The sequence below is a fragment of the Nyctereutes procyonoides genome, unplaced genomic scaffold, assembly GCF_905146905.1.
Source record: "Nyctereutes procyonoides isolate TBG_1078 unplaced genomic scaffold, NYPRO_anot_genome, whole genome shotgun sequence".
Lineage (NCBI taxonomy): Eukaryota > Metazoa > Chordata > Mammalia > Carnivora > Canidae > Nyctereutes > Nyctereutes procyonoides.
In genome coordinates this window covers 8,513,898-8,533,200 of record NW_026575051.1, presented here as the reverse complement: position 1 = coordinate 8,533,200, position 19,303 = coordinate 8,513,898, and the positions used below count along the sequence as shown (strand labels likewise).

Below are 19,303 nucleotides of genomic sequence, written 5' to 3'. Positions count from 1 at the left end.
AAGAGATATTGTATATTCATATGATACTTGCTAATGGAACATAGCTATATCCTTGGTGACAAATGCTGTTGAGCAGAAAGATTCTGTAATCATCCAGCTAAATTAATCATTATAGTTCCAACTCTATGTGAAGACATGGAGAAAAATTATTAAGCCTCTCAGAAATGGAAAGTTGAATAACACATCAGTTATCCCGTTTTGTTCACTTAATGTGTTTAAGCACCAATAACACCTTCTACCTACATAACAAAAGATTCATTGAATTGTTGCTATAGATATTATTCTTAGTTTAATAGTTGTATGAGGTGCGCGGGACTTAACTGATTACCTCACAATAAGTTCTAAGCAAAACCTGTGTGTTTTAAGAGGGCGTAATGATAATAAATCACTTACCATACAAGCATAGCAAAACAGAACTATGGGCAGTATCTCAGCAGAAGTATTAAAGGAGGAATCCCAGTGTGAACAGTGAGGGGTGATTCTCAGAGGAGCCATCTATTAAACATCCATTGACAATGAAGGCACCATTAGCTAACATCTTCATAATTGGTTGGATGAAAACATCTCAGGGATGAAGGAGCTATTTGTAACAAAAAAAAAGAACATAATGCTATAATAGTTTGCTATTCTGTACAATATAGAAGAAAGATCCACTTGTGAAAGTCTGAATCATCCAAGATGTACTAGGAAAGCCTATATGATGAGGAAATGGGGTAAGGGGAGGGATGGGAAGGAAGAGAAGGAAAGGGAAGGGGACATGAGGAGAAGAGGGAAGAGAGATGGTGGTGAGAAGGTTTAGTGTTCTTTTTCTTTTTGAAATTCTGAAATTTAATTTTTTCATCATGATGAGTATGCTTCTTAATCCCCATCACCTATTTCACCCATCCATTCCACCTCCCCTTTGGTAACCATCAGTTTATTATCTATAGTTAAGAGTCTGTTTCTTGGTTTGTCTTTTTTTTTTCCTTTTGCTCATTTATTTTGTTTCTTAAATTCCGCATATGAGTGAAATTGTATGGTATTTGTCTTTCTCTGACTAACTTATTTTGCTTAGCATTATACTCTCTGGCTCCATCCATGCTGTTGCAAATGTCAAGATTTCATTGTTTTTTTATGGCTGAATAGTATTCCATTGTATGTATATGCCACATCTTCTTTGTTCACCTATTGTTGGACACTTGGGCTGCTTCCATAACTTGCCTATTGTAAATAATGCTGCTATAAACTTAGGATTGTATATATCCCTTTGAATTAGTGTCTTTGTATTTTGGGGGTAAATACCCAGTAGTGTGATTACTGGATCATGGAGTAATTCTATTTTTAACTTTTTGAGGGAACTCCATACTGCTTTCCACAGTGGCTGCACCAGCTTGCATTCCCACCAACAGTGTAAGAAGGTTCCCCTTTCTCCACATCCTCTCCAATACCTGTTGTTTCTTCCGTTGTTGATTTTAGCCATTCTGACGGGTGTGAAGTGATATTTCATAGTAATTTTGATTTTCATTTCTCTGATGATGAGTGGTGTTGAGCATCTTTTCATGTGTCTGTTGGCCATCTGCATGTCTTCTTTGGAGAAATGTCTGTTCGTGTCTTCTTCCCATTTTAAATTAGATATTTGTTTTTTGAGTGGTGTATCAGTTCTCTCTATATTTTGAATACTAAGCCTTTATTGAAGATGTTATCTGCACACATCTTCTCTCATTCTGTAGATTGCCTTTTAGTTTTGTTGATTGTTTCCTTCACTGTGCAGATGTAGTGTTTTTTATTATTTTAATATAACCCCAATAGTTTATTTTTGCTTTTATTTCCCTTCCCTCATGAGACATGTCTAGGTAAATGTTGCTATGGCCAATGTTGAAGAAATTGCTACCTGTGTTCTTTTCCAGGATTTTTATGATTTCAGGTCTCACATTTAGGTCCTTGATCCATTTTGAGGTGTTTTGTGTGTGTGCGTGTGTGTGTGTGTGTATGGCATAAGAAAGTGGTCCAGTTTCATTCTTTTGCATGTTGCTGTCCAGTTTTCCCAATACCATTTGTTAAAGAGACTGTCTTTTCCCCATTGTATATTTTTGCCTCCCTATTATAGATTTAACTGATTGTAGAAGTGAGAGTTTATTTCTGGGTTTTCTATTCTGTTCCGTTGATCTATCTATGTATCTATTTTTTGTGCCAGTACCATACTGTTTTGATTACTACAGCTTTGTAATATAACTTGAAGTCTGGAAAATCCAGCATTCTTATGACCACAATCAAATCAAAGGCTGCTCTGTACAACTGTAGAGCACATCTGGATTACTATCTTACCAAAAAGTCATTCCATGAAAATTCAGGAGGGGAATCCTTAGAGGGTTTATAGTTGGAGCTTAATGTTAAATTAGGTAATTACATTTCAAGGTATACAGTGGTAAATATTCTGCATTCTGTACCTAGTGTTCTAGGAGGTGACTACATGTTATGAGTATTTGCCCCATGAAATGCCAGGTGTCAGATTTGTAGGTTGCCAAATTAGAGGTATGGTTTTGTCAGAACTTTTACTTTCAACATATACTATAAAGTATACTAAAGATGAAGAAAATATTTAATTAGAGAGCGATTTCAGCAAAACAGTAATACAGGAATTTCTAGCACTTGTACCCTCCCAGAAAGATCAATTTGAATAACAACCAAGCATGAAAATACCTCACAAAAGCTAAAATACTCCAGGTGAGGAATTACAGCATTGGGGTGGGGCACAGAAAAAAAGAAAAGACACATTGAGGAGGGTAGAAAAGATAGATTGGCATTACCCCATTAAGCCTCCCTGAAGCCTGAGCATCCTAGCACTGAAAGAGACACCATCCCCATGGGAGGAGACTGCAATGAGCACCTGATGTTACTGTAGATACTTGTGCTGGCACATCCCAGCATCAGCTAACTCCAGTGGCCGTAGGCAGCTCCCATGGCCCCAGGTGACTTCCCTGGCACCACATGACTTCAAGGTACCAAGTTCTTGACAAGCTATTAGCATCTACTCCCCTGGCCTACCCTACCACCTGCCTGCTACTGTAGTACCAAGCAGCTCCTGCAGCAGTAGGCTACCAGCAGGTTCCCATAAACCCAAGCTCCTGATTTACCCTGCAGCCAGATGGCTCTCATGGCCCCAGTCAGCGCCCATGATACCAGGCTCCAGCAGACTCTAGGAAATCCAGGATTCTATCCCATCCCTGTTTGGCCAGCTGGCATGGCCTTGGGTGGCTCCTATAGCTCCAGTATTCTAGTAGATTACCATCAGACCCACACTTTAAGCCCTCCCCAGTGCTAGGCCAGCCCCCTGCAGCTGGAGCTTTGAAGCTGGCTCCATAGACCCAGGCCCCTGGCCTGCCCAGCATCACACTGGTCACTGCAAACCCAACATGGCCCCTGAAGCCCTATGTTGTAAGCTGATTCCATAGCCCAAGACTCTTTGCTGGCCCTTATTCCAGGTTGGCACCTGTGGCCCCAGCCTGCAGGCTGGCTTCTGTGAAACCAGGCTACCAGCCTGTCCCAGCACTGGACTGGCCCCTGTGGTTCCAGATGCTGGGCCCATCCCAGAGATCCCAGTGCCTAGTCAGCCACTGTGGCCCCAGTATCCAGGTCTACCCACACAGGAATGAGATCACCAGAAGAATCTAATAAAGCCCATTTACTGACCCTAAAGAAATGGATCTAGGAACTGTCTGACAAATAATTCAGAATAATACTCTTAAATTCAGTGAATTACAAGAAAACACAGACAACTAAATGAAATTAGGAAAATAATACATGAACAAAATGAGAAGTTCAACAAAGAAATAGAAACCATAAAAAAAGAGAATTCTAAAGTTAAAAAACAGTGATCAAATTGACAATTCAATATGAAGCTTTAATAGCAGACAGAATCAAGCAGAATAAGAAATTAGTTAACTGGAAAATATGTCATTTGATATCATCCAGTCAGAGAAGCAAAAAGAAAAAAGAAAGAGTAAAGAAAACCTTTGTGAATTATGCCACTAAAGAAAACCATCTCACATTGTTAAAGTCTTAGTAAGAGAGAGGGTGAAAGGGGAAGAAAGCATATTTAAAGAAATAATGGCTTGGAATGATCAAATCTGCAGAGAGATTTGGACATCCATGTTCATACAGCTAATAGATGACCCTATAATTTTGAACCAAAATGATCTTTTACAAGACACATTAAAATAAAAATATCTAAAATCAGACAGAGAGAATTTTAAAAGCAGCATGAGAAAAAAATAGCCATATAATAAGGGAACCCTCATAAGGTTATCAACAGATTTCTCAGCAGAAACCTTATAGGCCCTGAGACAGTGGGACAGTATATTCAAATTTCTGGAAAAAAAAAAAAACTGCTGAGAATACTTTCTCAGCATAGTTGCCTTTCAGAAATGAAGGAGAAACAAAAATTTTCCCAAACAAACAAAACCTGAAGGAGTTCATTACCACTAGACCTATCTTATAAGAAGAAATGCTGAAACATGAAAATATAAAGCATCCTGGTAAATGCAAGTATAAGCAAATTCATGGTACTCTAATACTATAATATGGTTTGTGTTAATTACTCAATCTACTATTAGGTTAAAGGACAAAAGTTTTAAAAACAACTATTACTACAGTAATTTAATAATGGAGATACACTTATAAAAAGAAGTAAATTACGACATTAAAAACATAAAAAAATGGAATGAATAGTAAAAAACAAGAGTATATACACAAAAAAACAAAGAAAAGGGAATCAAAGCATACCACAGGGAAAATCCCTTTACAAAGAAAGATGGTAAAAGAGGAGGATGGGAACAAAGGAAATACAAAATTAGAAAACAATGAATAAGCTGATATTTGTAGGCCTGTACTTTTAATATGAATGGATTAAATTCTCCGATCAAAAGGCATCGAGTGGCTAATGGATTAAAAACAAGACCCAACCATATGCTGCCTACAAAAGACTCACTTCAGCTTTAAGGACACACATAAACTGAAGGTGAAGGGATGGAAAAAGATACTCCATGCAAATAAATGGAAACCAAATGAAAGCAAAAGTAGCTATGTTCTTATCAGACAAAATATACTTTAAGTCAAAACTGTGATGAGACTGGGTCCCTGCATGGTTCAGTTGGTTAAGCGTCCAACTCTTGATTTTGGCTCTGGTCATAATCTTGGGGAAATCTTGGTCCTGAAATTGAACCCCACATTGGGCTCTAAACTCAGCATAGAGTCTACTTGTCCCTGTCTCTGCTCTTTCCCCCACTTGTGTTCTCTCTCTTTCAAATAAATAAATAAAATCTTTAAAAAGAGAGAGAGAATCAATAAGGAAACATTGGATGTGAACTATACCTTAAGCCAAATGGACCTTAATGGAACATACATGGAACATTTCACCCAACAACAGCAGAATACAGATTCTACTCAAGCACACATGAAATATTCTCCTGGATAGATCACATGTGAAGCACAAATCTAGGTAAGAAACGGACAGAGTACTTGAATAGAAATTTCTCCAAACAAAAACTACTGATGGCCAACAGATACATAAAAGCATGTTCAAGATTTCTAATTATCTGGAAAATGCAAACCAAAAACATGAGATATATCTTCATACCTGTTATGATAGCTATTGTCAAAATGTCAAGAGACAGCAAATGCCATCAAGGATATAAAGAAAATGGAATTCTTGTGCACTGTTGGTGCAGATGTAAGTTGGTGCAGCTACTTTGGAAAACAGTATGGAGTTTCCTTTAAAAATTAGAAATAGAAATACCATATGATCCAGTAATGCCACTCCTGCATATAAATCACAGGAAATGAAAGCTCATGGGGGTATTTGCATCCCCATGTTCATTGCAGCATTATTCTCAATAGCTAAGGCATAGAAAAACCTAAATGTCTATTGATGGATGAATGGATAAGGAAAATGTGTGTTCATATGTGTATATATATAATGGGATATTAATCAGCCATAAAAAGAAAATTCTGCCATTTTGCAACAATGTGGATGAGCCTTGAGAACATTATGCTAAGTGAAATAAGACAAAGACAAATACTGTACATTCTCATTTACTTGAAATCTAAAAAACTGAATTCATAGATATCAAGAATAGAATGGTGATTGGCAGGAGCTAGTGGGTGGGAGAAATGTGGAGATGTTGAACAAAGGGTAAAAACTTCCAGTTATTAGATGAATAAGTTCTATAGATTGAATGTACAGCACAGTGACTATTATACATTTGAAAGTTATCAAGAATATTGATTTTAAATGTTATCACCACTTATAAAAATGATAATTATGTGAGGCGATGAATGTGTTAATTAACCCTATTGTGAGACTCATTTTGCAGTATATTTATGTATCACATATCACATTTGTACATGTTAAAGCTACATTTGTAAGATGTCAGCTCTATCTCAGTAAGGCAGAAAAAAGATTAAAAGACATTATATAAAAACCAAGAACATTTTTAATAAAATGTCCAATACATCACTATCTGTTCTTTAGTTGTGACAAATGACAAATATTAACGTATTAACAATAGGAGAAACTAAGTGTTGACTCTGTGTTAGCACTCTGTTAACAGTGTTAACTCTGTACTATCTTTGCAACTTTTTGTGAAATATAAAAGTATTCTAAAGAAAAGTTGTATTCAGGGCAGCCCTGGTGGCTCAGCGGTTTAGCGCTGCCTTTGGCCCAGGGTGTGATCCTGGAGCCCGGAATCGAGTCCCATGGTGGGCTCCCTGCATGGAGCCTGCTTCTTCCTCTGCCTGTGTCTCTGTCTGTGCCTCTGTCTCTCTCTGTGTCTCTCATGAATAAATAAGTAAAATCTTAAAAAAAAAAAAAAAAAGAAAAGAAAAGTTGTATTCAGATGCAGAAAATATTTAAGATGACCAGACTCCATTTGAGTTACAGGTAACCTACTAAGAAAAAGATTGGTGTGCTGATACTCCTGGATAAAAAGAATTTTTAAAAAGTAAATTATTTTAGCTAGATATTCACATATATAGATACTTCTATAAATGTCTTTCCAATAGTGTGGAACAAGGTTGCTATTAGAATACTAGCCATTTAATACTCGTGCAGTTAGCCATTTCGATGTTAGAAGTGTGCCATTTCTTTATGTAGTGTCTTGGCAGGTTACAATGGTACCATCTTTGCCTATGGGCAGACGGGCAGTGGGAAAACATTCACCATCACGGGTGGAGCAGAACGCTACAGTGACAGAGGCATCATCCCAAGGACACTGTCATACATTTTTGAGCAATTACAAAAGGTATGGAACTTTAAGTTCATTTTCTATCTGATATATTCAGCAGGAATTTATGGTGGGTAAAAAATTTATTGTGACATTTTATTACATTATACCTAAATGAGGGAGTATTTTTGGCCAATGACTCTGCCCTTTATATTTAAGGAAAGTTTAGGATTTTGCTGAAGAAGTGGAAATTCAGGTGCTTCTCAATAAAGGGCTGCTGTTTCAGCAAAGGCTCAAAGGGAGTTCCTTGTGATCCATCAATGGAGGTTAAAAGAACAGATAACACATTTTACCAACTAACATCTTACATTTCTCCTTAAGAAACTGGATGTCCTTTTACCAAGACATCTTTATTTCAACTACTAAAGCACTGAATAAGATGATGAGATTGTACTTTTTTCACAGTTGTAATAGAAGCCCAAGAGAGTCTACCACAGTAAAAATCCTATTGCGCTTAAGATTATTATGAAGAGGAGTTCTCTATATTATATGCATCATTTATTGTGTGTCTCTAAGTGTCTATTGCCTTATAGGTATTTAATACAACCGGCAAGGTTAAGTATTCTTGTCCCAATTTCAGAGTTGGGAAAATTGAGTCAAAATATCTTTCTCTGGGTCTTTATAAGTTACTGACTTGGAGGTCCATCCCAAGTCTGTGTGATACAAACTGTGCTTTTAACACAGTGCCTCTGTAGGCACTGCCTCTATGTCTCAAGCTGCCTTTATCTGGTTGGTTGTATTTAAACAATGGTGAGTCCCTTAACTTCTCTGGGTTTCTGTTTTCCCTTCTCTGAAAGTAGGGATTGAATAGTACTAGAGGATCTCGAGCATCTGTACTGTAAGTTCCTACAGTTACTTAGTTGTATTAATTCTGTATAACAAATGCCCTAACTAGGTCAGTGTAACAGTTATTCCAAAATTTCTTGAATGTATGCTTTTTGCATTTTGAGTTGCAAAGATGAGAAGAAATTGCTGAGATCTGCATAATTCTCATTTCCATCCATAAAGTAGCAATTACCCATTAGTTCAGCTCATCTCTCACTAGCTCAAACATGCCAACTCTGCATGCCAGAAAATGTGGAAGAGAAAGAGTTGAGTATAGTGTATATGTTGGATTCATATCCTGTCTTTTCATTTACTCATTTATTTCCGACATTAGCTGTTTTGTTTTGTTCCCAGATTTCACAAACTGGGAATATGATTTCTAATAGTTTTTGCTGCTGTGGCCCAATGTGGAAGCATGCTGTCTTGGAAAGATCATTGAAGTTGATGCAGGCCAACCTGGTTCTGAGAAAGTGTGCTGCTTACAGCATGTGGCCATGTCTCGGGCTTGTGGAGTTGCTATGAGGGTTGAACATACTGTATCTAAAGATATGGTCCAGTTCCTGGCACATAGTATATGCTTAGGAAATGAGCTCAATTACTACAGCCATTAATATCTATATTTATACGCACACACACACACAAATACACATACACAGGTGTGGCCAAATGATCCTGATTGGTTTCAAAGAAGCCTTTGAAACAGAACAAATGAAACCAATTTCCCTGATTAAGTTAAACAAAATAAACAAATCCTTTCCTCACAGGAAATATATTTAGCCCTTCTAAAATTTTGTCTATGAGTACCAAAATACAGTAAAAGTCTAAATATCTCCCAAGTACCTATCATCTCTTGGGTCCATTGTTTTATATCTGTCTGTCATTGACTTTATTCTAAAGCTCGTTTCATTTTGAATAATCCTAAATCACTTCCTGGGATTGGAGAGAACCCCTTGGACCAATTTTTAGCCAGGACAACTCTTTGTAAAAGGACAGACTTCCATGATGGGGCACAACACATTCATTATAATCAAACTAAACTGCAGCAAAACTAGTCAGAGGCAATGTGAGCTTCATCATTAAGTTTGTCCACAGTGTAGCTGAAAAATGCAGTCAGGTACTCAGATGCCCCCAGTCAATTGCTTTAGAGGGCCACATGGAGCTCTCTAGAACTCTTAAAGGAAATATTTGACTTATGCAAAGTATTTATTTCAAGATAAACTAAGAGCAATTGCATACTGGCTCCTATAATGCCTGTGAGTGTGATAGGAGCACATTTGTGATGATTTGAAAAGAAGACAATTGATTCCATTTATTTTAGAAACTACTGCCCACTATTTTTTAGTGTTGTGAGGTTCAGACTTGTTCTGGGGGCAGGAGAAAAGGCTGTCTGCAGGAAACATGTGTGTTACATTACAGTCTGGCAATCCTAACCACTAAAAAAGGAGTAATAAGAAAAGGTAGCTTGCCACATTGCTCAGTGACTTTTAAGTGTGTATTCCAATAAAAGTCCAGAAAACGCAGAAGCTGGAGCAGCCAAAGGCATTATCCCCATCATCTCTGGGGAGTGGACTTGCCATTTTCCTGACTTATGATTCCTTCTGATTTCTGGAAGAAAGAGAGTTTGTCCACTGTAGATGAACATACAAGTTGGCTGTTGTTTTTGCCCTTTTTTGCCTTTCCTTTTATATTCACATACTGAATTCTCTGTTTGGAGGCCTTTAAAAATAATAAAACAGTAACATTAGCAATAATAGTATCGGTAGCAGCAGCAGAGATTTATTGGGGCCTATTACAAATCCCCTTTGGCAGGATTTTAGGTACAGAACCCTATATCTCTGTCACAACAGTTCTGCAAGATAAGGTTTATTCTCTGCAATTCTGTAATTAAACAGCTGTGAAGAATGCAGGATCACTTAGTCATAAATGGCAGATCCAGTGTTCAAACCCAGCTTTTTCTGGTGCTAAGAGGAGCCCAGAACTGTCTGCTAAAATCTCAAACTGTAACAGATGGGATATTTCCAATATGTTGAGATAAGTTTTAGAAATATGTTAGTTTTGAACAAGATCTCTGGAAGTTGCTAAATGATCCCCCTGTGGCCTATTAACATGCTCTGGGAATCTTTTAAAGAGAGATAGCATATATGTTGATCATGGAACACTTTTTGCACATGTTATTTCATGGGACATTTTAGGGAAAACTGGATCAGACTAAAGACCACGCAGAATCTGTCTAGTATTTATGGTCTCTGATACCTGTGCTAAGCCAAGCCATAACCCACAGAATGCTATTGAAATGATGCCGAGGATACTGAGCTGATCAACAGGCCGAGTGTTAGGATAAACAGCCAGTGGAGCACCTGGATGGTTCAGTGGTTGAGCATCTGCCTTTGGCTCAGGTCATGATCCCAGGGTCCTGGAATTGAGTCTGGCATTGGGCTCCCTACAGGGAGCTGCTTCTCCCTCTGCCTATGTCTCTGCCTCTCTCTGTGTGTCTCTCTGTATGTCTTATAAATAAATAAAATATTTAACAACAACAACAACAAAAGGATAAGCAGCCAGAGTCGCCTGCATCAGCAAATGATTTCCAGCATTTGGGAGAAATTTGCTTAGTCCATAGACAGTCCATGCTGTCACCTCCCCAGACACCCAGAATGTGGAATTTCAGCTGTAGCTTGAGTGTTTTACTTTGCTCATGTGCTCCCTAAGAGTTGCCTTAATATTTCAGGTGTTATTTTGTTTTTATGAAATGTTGATGCTTTTCTTTGGATAGTTTGAACCACTTTAGGACCAGAGGATCATATTAATTTTAGTCTAAAGAACATATAGGGATTCTTTATTCAACTTCCTCACTAATAGGTGTGGAAACTGAGGCCTAACATCATAGAGGCTCATAGCAAGTAGGACTAAGATTCCAGCTCTGGATTTGCAGGCCTCTGCTCTCTCCCTCATCTCTGTGACTTTGTCCTCTCTCCCTTTGAATATTATCTGTCAAATGGATTGTCTTGGATATGGGTGAGAATCAAGGGAAAGGTCATCGTGAGCAAATTCTCTTTGTGACATTCTGACAATCTGCTGACCATTTTGTCATAAGACACAAAGAGATTCTCCCTTTATGAGAAGTAAAACTCTATTTGTCACAATGAAAGTGTTTTTTTTGGAGGGGGCGGAGAAGCAAGTAGAAGGTGCTATCAGTTGATATTTGGTCTTGAAAACTGACCCTGGAATTTTCTTGAGATCTGAAAAAGTTCCATTTCATTTCATCTCAGAGAGAGGAGGTCCTTTTGTCTGCCAACAGAACTGAGACAGGACCTATCACCTTGACTTTTATCCTAACTATATTGATGCCTGTGTCATTCCATTTCAGTAATGACCCACAGAATATCTCTCTCTCAAATCAATAGCTCAATATCCCTGATTTGCCATGTGAGCCAGGAAAACCCAACAGATAAGATATAGGCAGTGAGCTGCGAATGTCCACTCTTACTGTTACTTGATTGATCTAAACTATTTTTGTCCCCTGGGATTCATTTTCCCTTATCCAGTATTGTCTGTTATCTATTGTGTCATCAGAAAATTTGAATATTGCAAAAGTGAAAAAAAAAGGAACTATGACTGAAGATGGAAACTTTTGCTACTGAAGTTTAAACTGAAGTAACGATTTTCTTTTCTTTTATGAATAGACTATTCACAGAATGTAAGTTTATTTTTTCATAGTAACCTTTTTTGGGTCTGGAAAGTAAAAAATGGTGTGTTATACAGTTCTGCAACCAAGTTGGCTCATTTTAAGTGTATATTGACTCTTGATGTATAACGTGGAACCAATAAAAAAACCCAACAGACTAAAGTTGCTTGTAATCATGGGTGTTGGCCATTAAAAAAAAAGCTTCATGCATATGGTAACTGGCAACTTGAAAGTGTCACGAACTGAAAATGGAAACCATACAAAGTAAAGAGAGTAAAGGAGAGAAAGCTGTGAGGAACTGTAGTGATAAATGTGTTCATCCTCTTCTGAGCTGAATTGTTATTTATAGCCATTAAACAATGTCTTCCCCTTTTCCAATCAGGACAGCAGCACAATACATACAACGCACATTTCCTATTTGGAAATCTACAATGAATGTGGTTATGATCTATTGGATCCAAGACATGAAGCCTCCAGTTTGGAAGATTTGCCGTGAGTAGCAGAACAACAAAGAAGGAGGGAAAATCACTTTCAGATGTTCCCTTCAATTGTTTCCTTTGAAACTTTGTATGTTTCTGGTCTCAATCATAATTAACAAATACTGGATAACAGAATCTTTTTGTAATATAATGGATACTTTTTCAGTTATGACAAACAGACAGTAGTGATGGGAACTAAAGTTGCTTAAAACCCATTTCTTGGGAAAAAATCTCCTTTGGAGTTGGTGCAAGAGAGTGCACAGAATGTTTTCTGAGCCAGTGCTGAGAAGACTGAAGGGATATGCCAGTACTACTTTACTCTTGCTGAATCAATCCCTTTACTCCTCTAGTTGTGGCCTTTCTCTGAGGAGGGGATTCAAATTAGGGCTCAGGCAGCAATAAGAGAATATAAAGGGGAGAAAATAAAACTTTGTTTTCCCAATTGCTTCTCTACTGTTATGAAGACTGACACTGAGGATCATTTGGTCAGATTGGCACTGATTGTGTCATGACTGAAATATAAATAGTCTTCAGAGCTTACCTACTAACTGAGTTAGTCATCCTGCCAGCATTTGTATAACATTGCTCACTGCTTGTTTGAACATCGCCTAAATTTCATATTAATGGAAATACTTCATATCCTTTTGTCCAGACATCTTCATATTATCAGAAGTTGGTAGAGCCAAGAAAATGTACTTTAATTTTCTTATTAAATATTCTAAAACAATTTCAAAACATGTATTAATCCTCTATCACTAAGACCAATAACCAGGTGCTTGCTTTAATTTGCAAAGGAAATAAGAGGAAATATCAAAGAAAATAAATTATACTCTTTGCATCACCTTTATATGTTTTCTTCCTTTTAATGTTGACTGAGAGTTTTTACATATCATCTCTGTCATGCCAACCATATTCATTAGAGCGAATTAGGAAAGAGGATGATTGTTGGTACTCTAAATATTAATGTTAATTAAATAATATAAGAAGAGAAAGGAAACACCTGACTCCATGGAAGAAATTAGTCTTGAGGAAACTATTGGAATTAAGTTTACAGAAAAGTGAGACATTTCTCAGAGGAAGGTTCAGAACAGCAACATTAAAAACAGGAAGATTGACCATGAGGGTACTATGCTGAGCAAAAGAAGTCAGAGAAAGACAGTTATCATATGTTTGCACTCGTATGTGGAATTTAAGAAACAAAACAGAAGATCATAGGGGGAAGGGAGGGAAAAAGAAAATAAGATGAAAACAGGGAGGGAGACCGACCATAACAGACACTGAACTCTAAGAGACAAACTAAGGGTGGCTGGAGTGGAGGGGGTGAAGGGATGGGGTAACTGGGTGATGGGCATTATGGAGGGCACATGATGTAATGAGCATTGGGTGTTATATACAACTGATAAGTTACTAAATTCTACCCCTGAAACTAATAATATACTATATGTTAATTAATTGAATTTAAATTATAAACCAACATGAAGATGTGGTCAAAAAGGCCATATGTTGAGGAGTTGTGAAATAAAATCAGAAAGGCCAACAGAAGCCAGCTTTTGAGGGACTTGAATGTTGGGCTTTTGTTGTGAGATTGATCTTTTTTTTTTTTTTAAATTTTTATTTATTTATGATAGTCACAGAGAGAGAGAAAGAGAGGCAGAGACATAGGCAGAGGGAGAAGCAGGCTCCGTGTACCGGGAGCCCGACGTGGGATTCGATCCCGGGTCTCCAGGATCGCGCCCTGGGCCAAAGGCAGGCGCCAAACCACTGCGCCACCCAGGGATCCCTGTGAGATTGATCTTTATTTGAATAGGCTTTTAAATTAGTTTTCTAGCCTCCAGTCTAACCTGTGGACCTCTAGGCTAAATCTTGCTTAAAACTGCTTTTAACAAGTCACATGTGCACTGAAGACCTTGAAGCCTGCTTAGCAATAATCCAGAAGTGAAGGGCTTGGGTCTGACCAACATGGAGGAGGAGAGAAAAACTTGAGAGCTATGCATAAGAAAATAAATAGATGATAGCTAACTAGTCAGCTACTTAACTAGATAGAAATAAAATATATTAATTATGCCTCTCACCTTGGATTTGATTGAATTTGAAAAGAAGGTAAATTAGAACCAGTTCACTCTCTGCATTTTACTGATTGAGGAGAGTAAACCCCAAGTGGTAGGACTTGCCTAGGGCTTCAAAACTAATCTGTTAATGGTACAGCAGGGATTGAAAACACATACTCTCACTTTCATGCCAGAGTAGCAAAAATAGCTTCAAGATTTTACGGTGGGACCCAGAGAATTAAGGAAGCATTAACTAAAAAGATAATTTCTGTTAGAAGACTTGATTGGGTGATGGTAATGAGTTTCACATACACAACTTTGGTGTCTGAGAGTACCCTACTTGATATTTACAATAAACTCCTCACATATAGGAAGCATGTCTTACTTGAGTTGGTAGTCTCTCTACCATGTAGGCCAGAGTAAGTTCTTAATATTTTAAAAAATTATCTATCAAATTGAAACTGTGAAGTGGACTTTTTGAAGATGAGCATGTAAAGGAAAAACCGCAGGAGCTCTATGAATCAGAGTCTAATTGACATAATGAGATACAGTCTATGAGAAGCAGGGGTGAGAAAAGTCATTGACCTCTAAGAGAGGCAGTGTAATATAGTCAGGAGCACGTGATTACAAGTCAGGAAATTTGAGTTCTAGTCCCAACCCTGCAATCTTAGATATATTTTTTTCACTTTTCTGGTTTCTCCTTGTGTATGAAATGTAGGCATTGGGCTATATAATATTTAACAACCTTCCAACTTCAATGTTCAAAGATCAAAAACTGGTGACCTCACAGGATAGGACTTACTTGGTGACTCTTTTCCTGTTTACAAAAAAATAAGTGATGTAGATATTTTATATTTTCCTCTTAGAAAAGAGCCTTAAGCCTCTTGAGAGCAAGAACAGTGCTTTAATTCACTGTATGTCTTTGTGTTTCTTGGCATGTCTGACATTCAGTAATGGTTCTCCATGTGGATCAGATTGTCTCTGTAGATGTCACTAGCTTTCTATCTTAAACTACAGCTCCTTCTATGGTAGCTTTGTCCTGTTGGAGGATGAGTTCACTGACTCAAGTCAGAAGTGACCTCAGCTACAAAACAGATGTTTTCAGTGAACTAACCTCCCCTCCCCCCCGCCCATAGGCATACAAAAGTGGATAGAAAGATGTCCTTATCTTACATTCTGGAATATAATTACATGACAACAAACTTCATTAAAAGAAAAATGAAAAGATTCTCATTATAAAAGAAGATTCCCATATCCCAGGAGGATAACCTACTAACTTCAAATATAATCAATACTACAAAATTCCAGAAAAACTCAAGGATTGCAGTCTTTTGGTGTGGGGATGATGGGATTTGGCTGGTATTGACTCTGCTGACTTTTTTGGGATTTTAAAGGGTTTGTCTTTTACTATGATTATCAAGTAATTCTTCATAATGGCATGTGACTTCTGTTGTACCTGGTTTGGATTAAGAATATGTACTATTAATCTGGTTTTACACACTCTTGAACCCGGACAAGCCCTGACTCTGCAATCCTATCCTTCTGGTTGACTGGTTTCTTTGTTGCAAGCTGGAATGTCCCAAACACTCTGAATACAATCCAAAATATAGTAGGCAAATGTCTGTTGACTTTGATTCTCTCTTGCAGTCATCTCTTTGAAAGACAATGGCAATATGCACATTTGATCCCTTCCACGTTCTTATACTTGGCATAACCATGTGTAATCAAATTCAAGGTCATCTTGATGTTGCACAACAATAGCCATCAGTAACAGATTTCTTACCACTGAGCAACAACATAGCTTCCTCCAAATCACCTGCTGGATGCTCTTCTCAGGAGCACTCTGCCTTTTCTGCTTCTTGTTTTTTTATATCCTAATGACTTCCAACTCTTTGCTGTTACTCAATCGTTTGCCTACAGATTGCCTGTGGACTTTGTATATATGATGTCAGGGCACCGGACTAAAGTCAGTTGCTTTTTGCAAATGTTGCTGTAGTCAAGGAGTTTTGAGATACAACACCAAAGGCATGATCTGTGAAAGAAAAAAATAGATGAGTTGAGCTTCATTAAAATTAAAAATGTCTGCTCTGTCAAAGACACTGTGAAGAGAATAAAAAGCCAGAGATTGAGAAAATATTTACCAGACCTATGTCCAATAAAGGATTTGTATCTAAAATATACAAAGAACTCTTAAAACTCAACAATAAGAAAACTAACAATCCAATGAAGAAATGAGAAAAAAAATCTGGATAGACACCTCACCAAAGAAGGTGTGTGGTTGGTAGATAAGCATTTGAGGAGATGCTCAACATCATCTGTGATTAGGGAATAGCTAATTAAAACTACTATGCACCTACTAGAATGGCAAAAATCTAAACAAAAAAAAACTGGTGATACCAAATGCTGGCAAGAATGTAGAGCAACTAGAACTCTCATTCATGCAGTATAGTACAACCACTTTTTTTTTTTAAGTTTAAATCCAATTAGCCAACATACAGTACATCATTAGTTTCAGATGTAGAATTCAATAATTATGAGTTACATATAACACCCAGTACTCATCATATCACATGCCCTCTTTAATAACCATCACCCAGTTACCCCATATCCCCCCCACCCCTCCACAACCCTGTTTGTTTCCCATAGTTAATAGTCTCTCATGATTTTTCTCCCTCTCTGATGCCTTCCCATTAAGTTTTCCCTCCCTTCCCCTATGATCCTCTGCACTGTTTTGTATATTCCACATGTAAGTGAAGCCATATGATAATAGTCTTCCTCTGACTGACTTATTTTGCTCAGCATATTACCCTCCAGTTCCATCCACGTCAATGTAAATAGAAGTATTCATCCCTTCTGATGGCTGAGTAATATTCCATTGTATATGTATACCACATCTTCTTTATCCATTCACCTGTCAATGGACATATAGTACAGTCACTTTGAAGGTCAATTTCCAGTTTCTTAAAAAAAACAAAACATAATTCTTAGGATATGACCCAGCAGTCATGCTCCTGGGTATTTAACCAAGTGAATTGAAAACTTATATCAGTACAGAGAGCTGCCCATGAATGTATATAGCAGCCTCATTCATAATTGCCAAGAACTAGAAGCAACCAAGATGTCTCATGGTAGGCAGATAGAAAAACAAACTGTGGTACATGCATGCAGTGAAATATTACTTGGCAACAAAAATCAATGAGCTATTAAGCCACAAAAAGACATAAAAAGTCTATATACTGTGTGATTCCAACTGTAAGGCATTGTGAAAAAGACATAAGTGTAGATACAGTAAAAAGATCACTGGTTGCTAGTAGTTGGGAAGAGGAATGGTAGAGGGATGAATAGGTGAAGCACAGGGGACTTTTGGGGCAAACTATTCTATATGATAGTATGATGGTAGATGCATGGTATTATGCATTTGTCCAAACCCATATAATGTATACCACCAAGAGTGAGCCCTAACAGAGGCTATGGACCTTTAGTTAATAAGACACCAACAGCAAAAAGGAATGAACCATTGATAAATTTAACAGCTTGGGTGAATCTCCAGAGAATTATGCTGAGTGAAAAAAAGCCAATCCCAAAAGGTCATATGTTATGTGATTTTATTTATGGAATAGTTTTTATTTTTTTTTTAAGATTTTGTTTATTTGACAGAGAGAGAGAGAGAGAGAGCACAGAGGAAGAGGGAGAGGGACAAGCACACTCCCCACTGAGCAGGGAGCCTGATGAGGGGCTCAATCCTAGGACACTGAGATTATGACCTGAGCTAAAGGCAGATGCTTAACTGACTGAGCCACCCAGGCACAGTGTGGAATATCTTACAAATGGCGGAATTATAGAAGTAGATAATAGCTGAGTAGTTGACAGGAAGTGGGAATGGTCATACAAGGCCGGTGAGAGATCCTTATGGTAACAGACTATACTGTATCTTAATTGTGGCTATGGATACACAAAACTACTCATGTGATTAAATTCCATAGAGCTAAACACACACACACACACACACACACACACACACACACACACACACTGGCAAAACTAGGACATCTGAATAAGATCAGTAGATTGTATCAATGCCAATGTCCTGGTTGTGATATTTAATATTGTTTTACAACATGTTAACATTGGGGAAAATTGGGTAATGGGTACATTATTTCTTACAGCTGCATGCAAATCTACAATGATCACAAAATACCAAGTTTATTTTTAAAAGTGTCTATATATTTGTATAGAGACATATGTGTATTTAATGTATTCTGTTTTTAGTAATTTAAATGAAAATAAAACATCTATTTTTGAAAGTCCTTATGTCATATGCTATAAAGGGAATATAGTTAGACTCTAAGTATGTCTTATGAAGTAAAATAGTATAACTACTGGTCTTAACCATAAGGAAAATAGTCACCTTACTTTAGTGTAATTTTAGTATTCCTAAATAGGGACACATAATGCATTTAAAGTTCCAAAGATGGCCATGGTTATTACTGTTAGAAAAAAGTCAGTAAACTCCAGCATCCAGTATTGAAATCTTGGCTGTGTTGTAAAATAATTTGTCATCAATGGAAAAAAAGTTGAGAGATGTTAAGTTTAATTCATCACATTTCTAATACCTACTGGATATGAAACAGTGTTAAGTGTTGCAGGAGTCCTCATAGCTTACAGCTTAGTCGTGTGGAATCATTCATTTATTCAACAAACATTTACTGAGGTCCAGCTTGATTCCATACTTTGTGCTAGGCTCTTAGTTTACCAACATAGTCTTTACTTTCCTGGAACTCATAGCAGAGTAGGTAAACCTAGTACAACATGGCACAAGGTGGAATGTGAAAAACATCACAAGAGAGGCACAAAGAATGACTAGGGCTTAAAGGAGAAAGAACTCACATTAGGTCAAGTGATCAGAAAGAGATTCACAGAGAAAGTGGTATATGAAATAATCCTTGAGGGAAGAGGTAGGATGTGGATCAGTGGAATGTGGCATTCATGTGGAAACAAAGGTAGGGAAAA

General features: G+C 37.5%; 1 protein-coding gene across 1 annotated transcript in view; it reads left to right on the top strand.

Moving 5' to 3' along the window:
- Positions 1-19,303, top strand: part of KIF6 (kinesin family member 6) — a 375,439-nt gene that overhangs the window by 71,327 nt on the left and 284,809 nt on the right. Inside the window, exons 4-5 of the mRNA XM_055329543.1 lie at positions 7,130-7,277; positions 12,149-12,258. Coding sequence (XP_055185518.1) covers positions 7,130-7,277; positions 12,149-12,258 — 258 coding nt within the window. The remainder of the gene's footprint in view (positions 1-7,129; positions 7,278-12,148; positions 12,259-19,303) is intronic.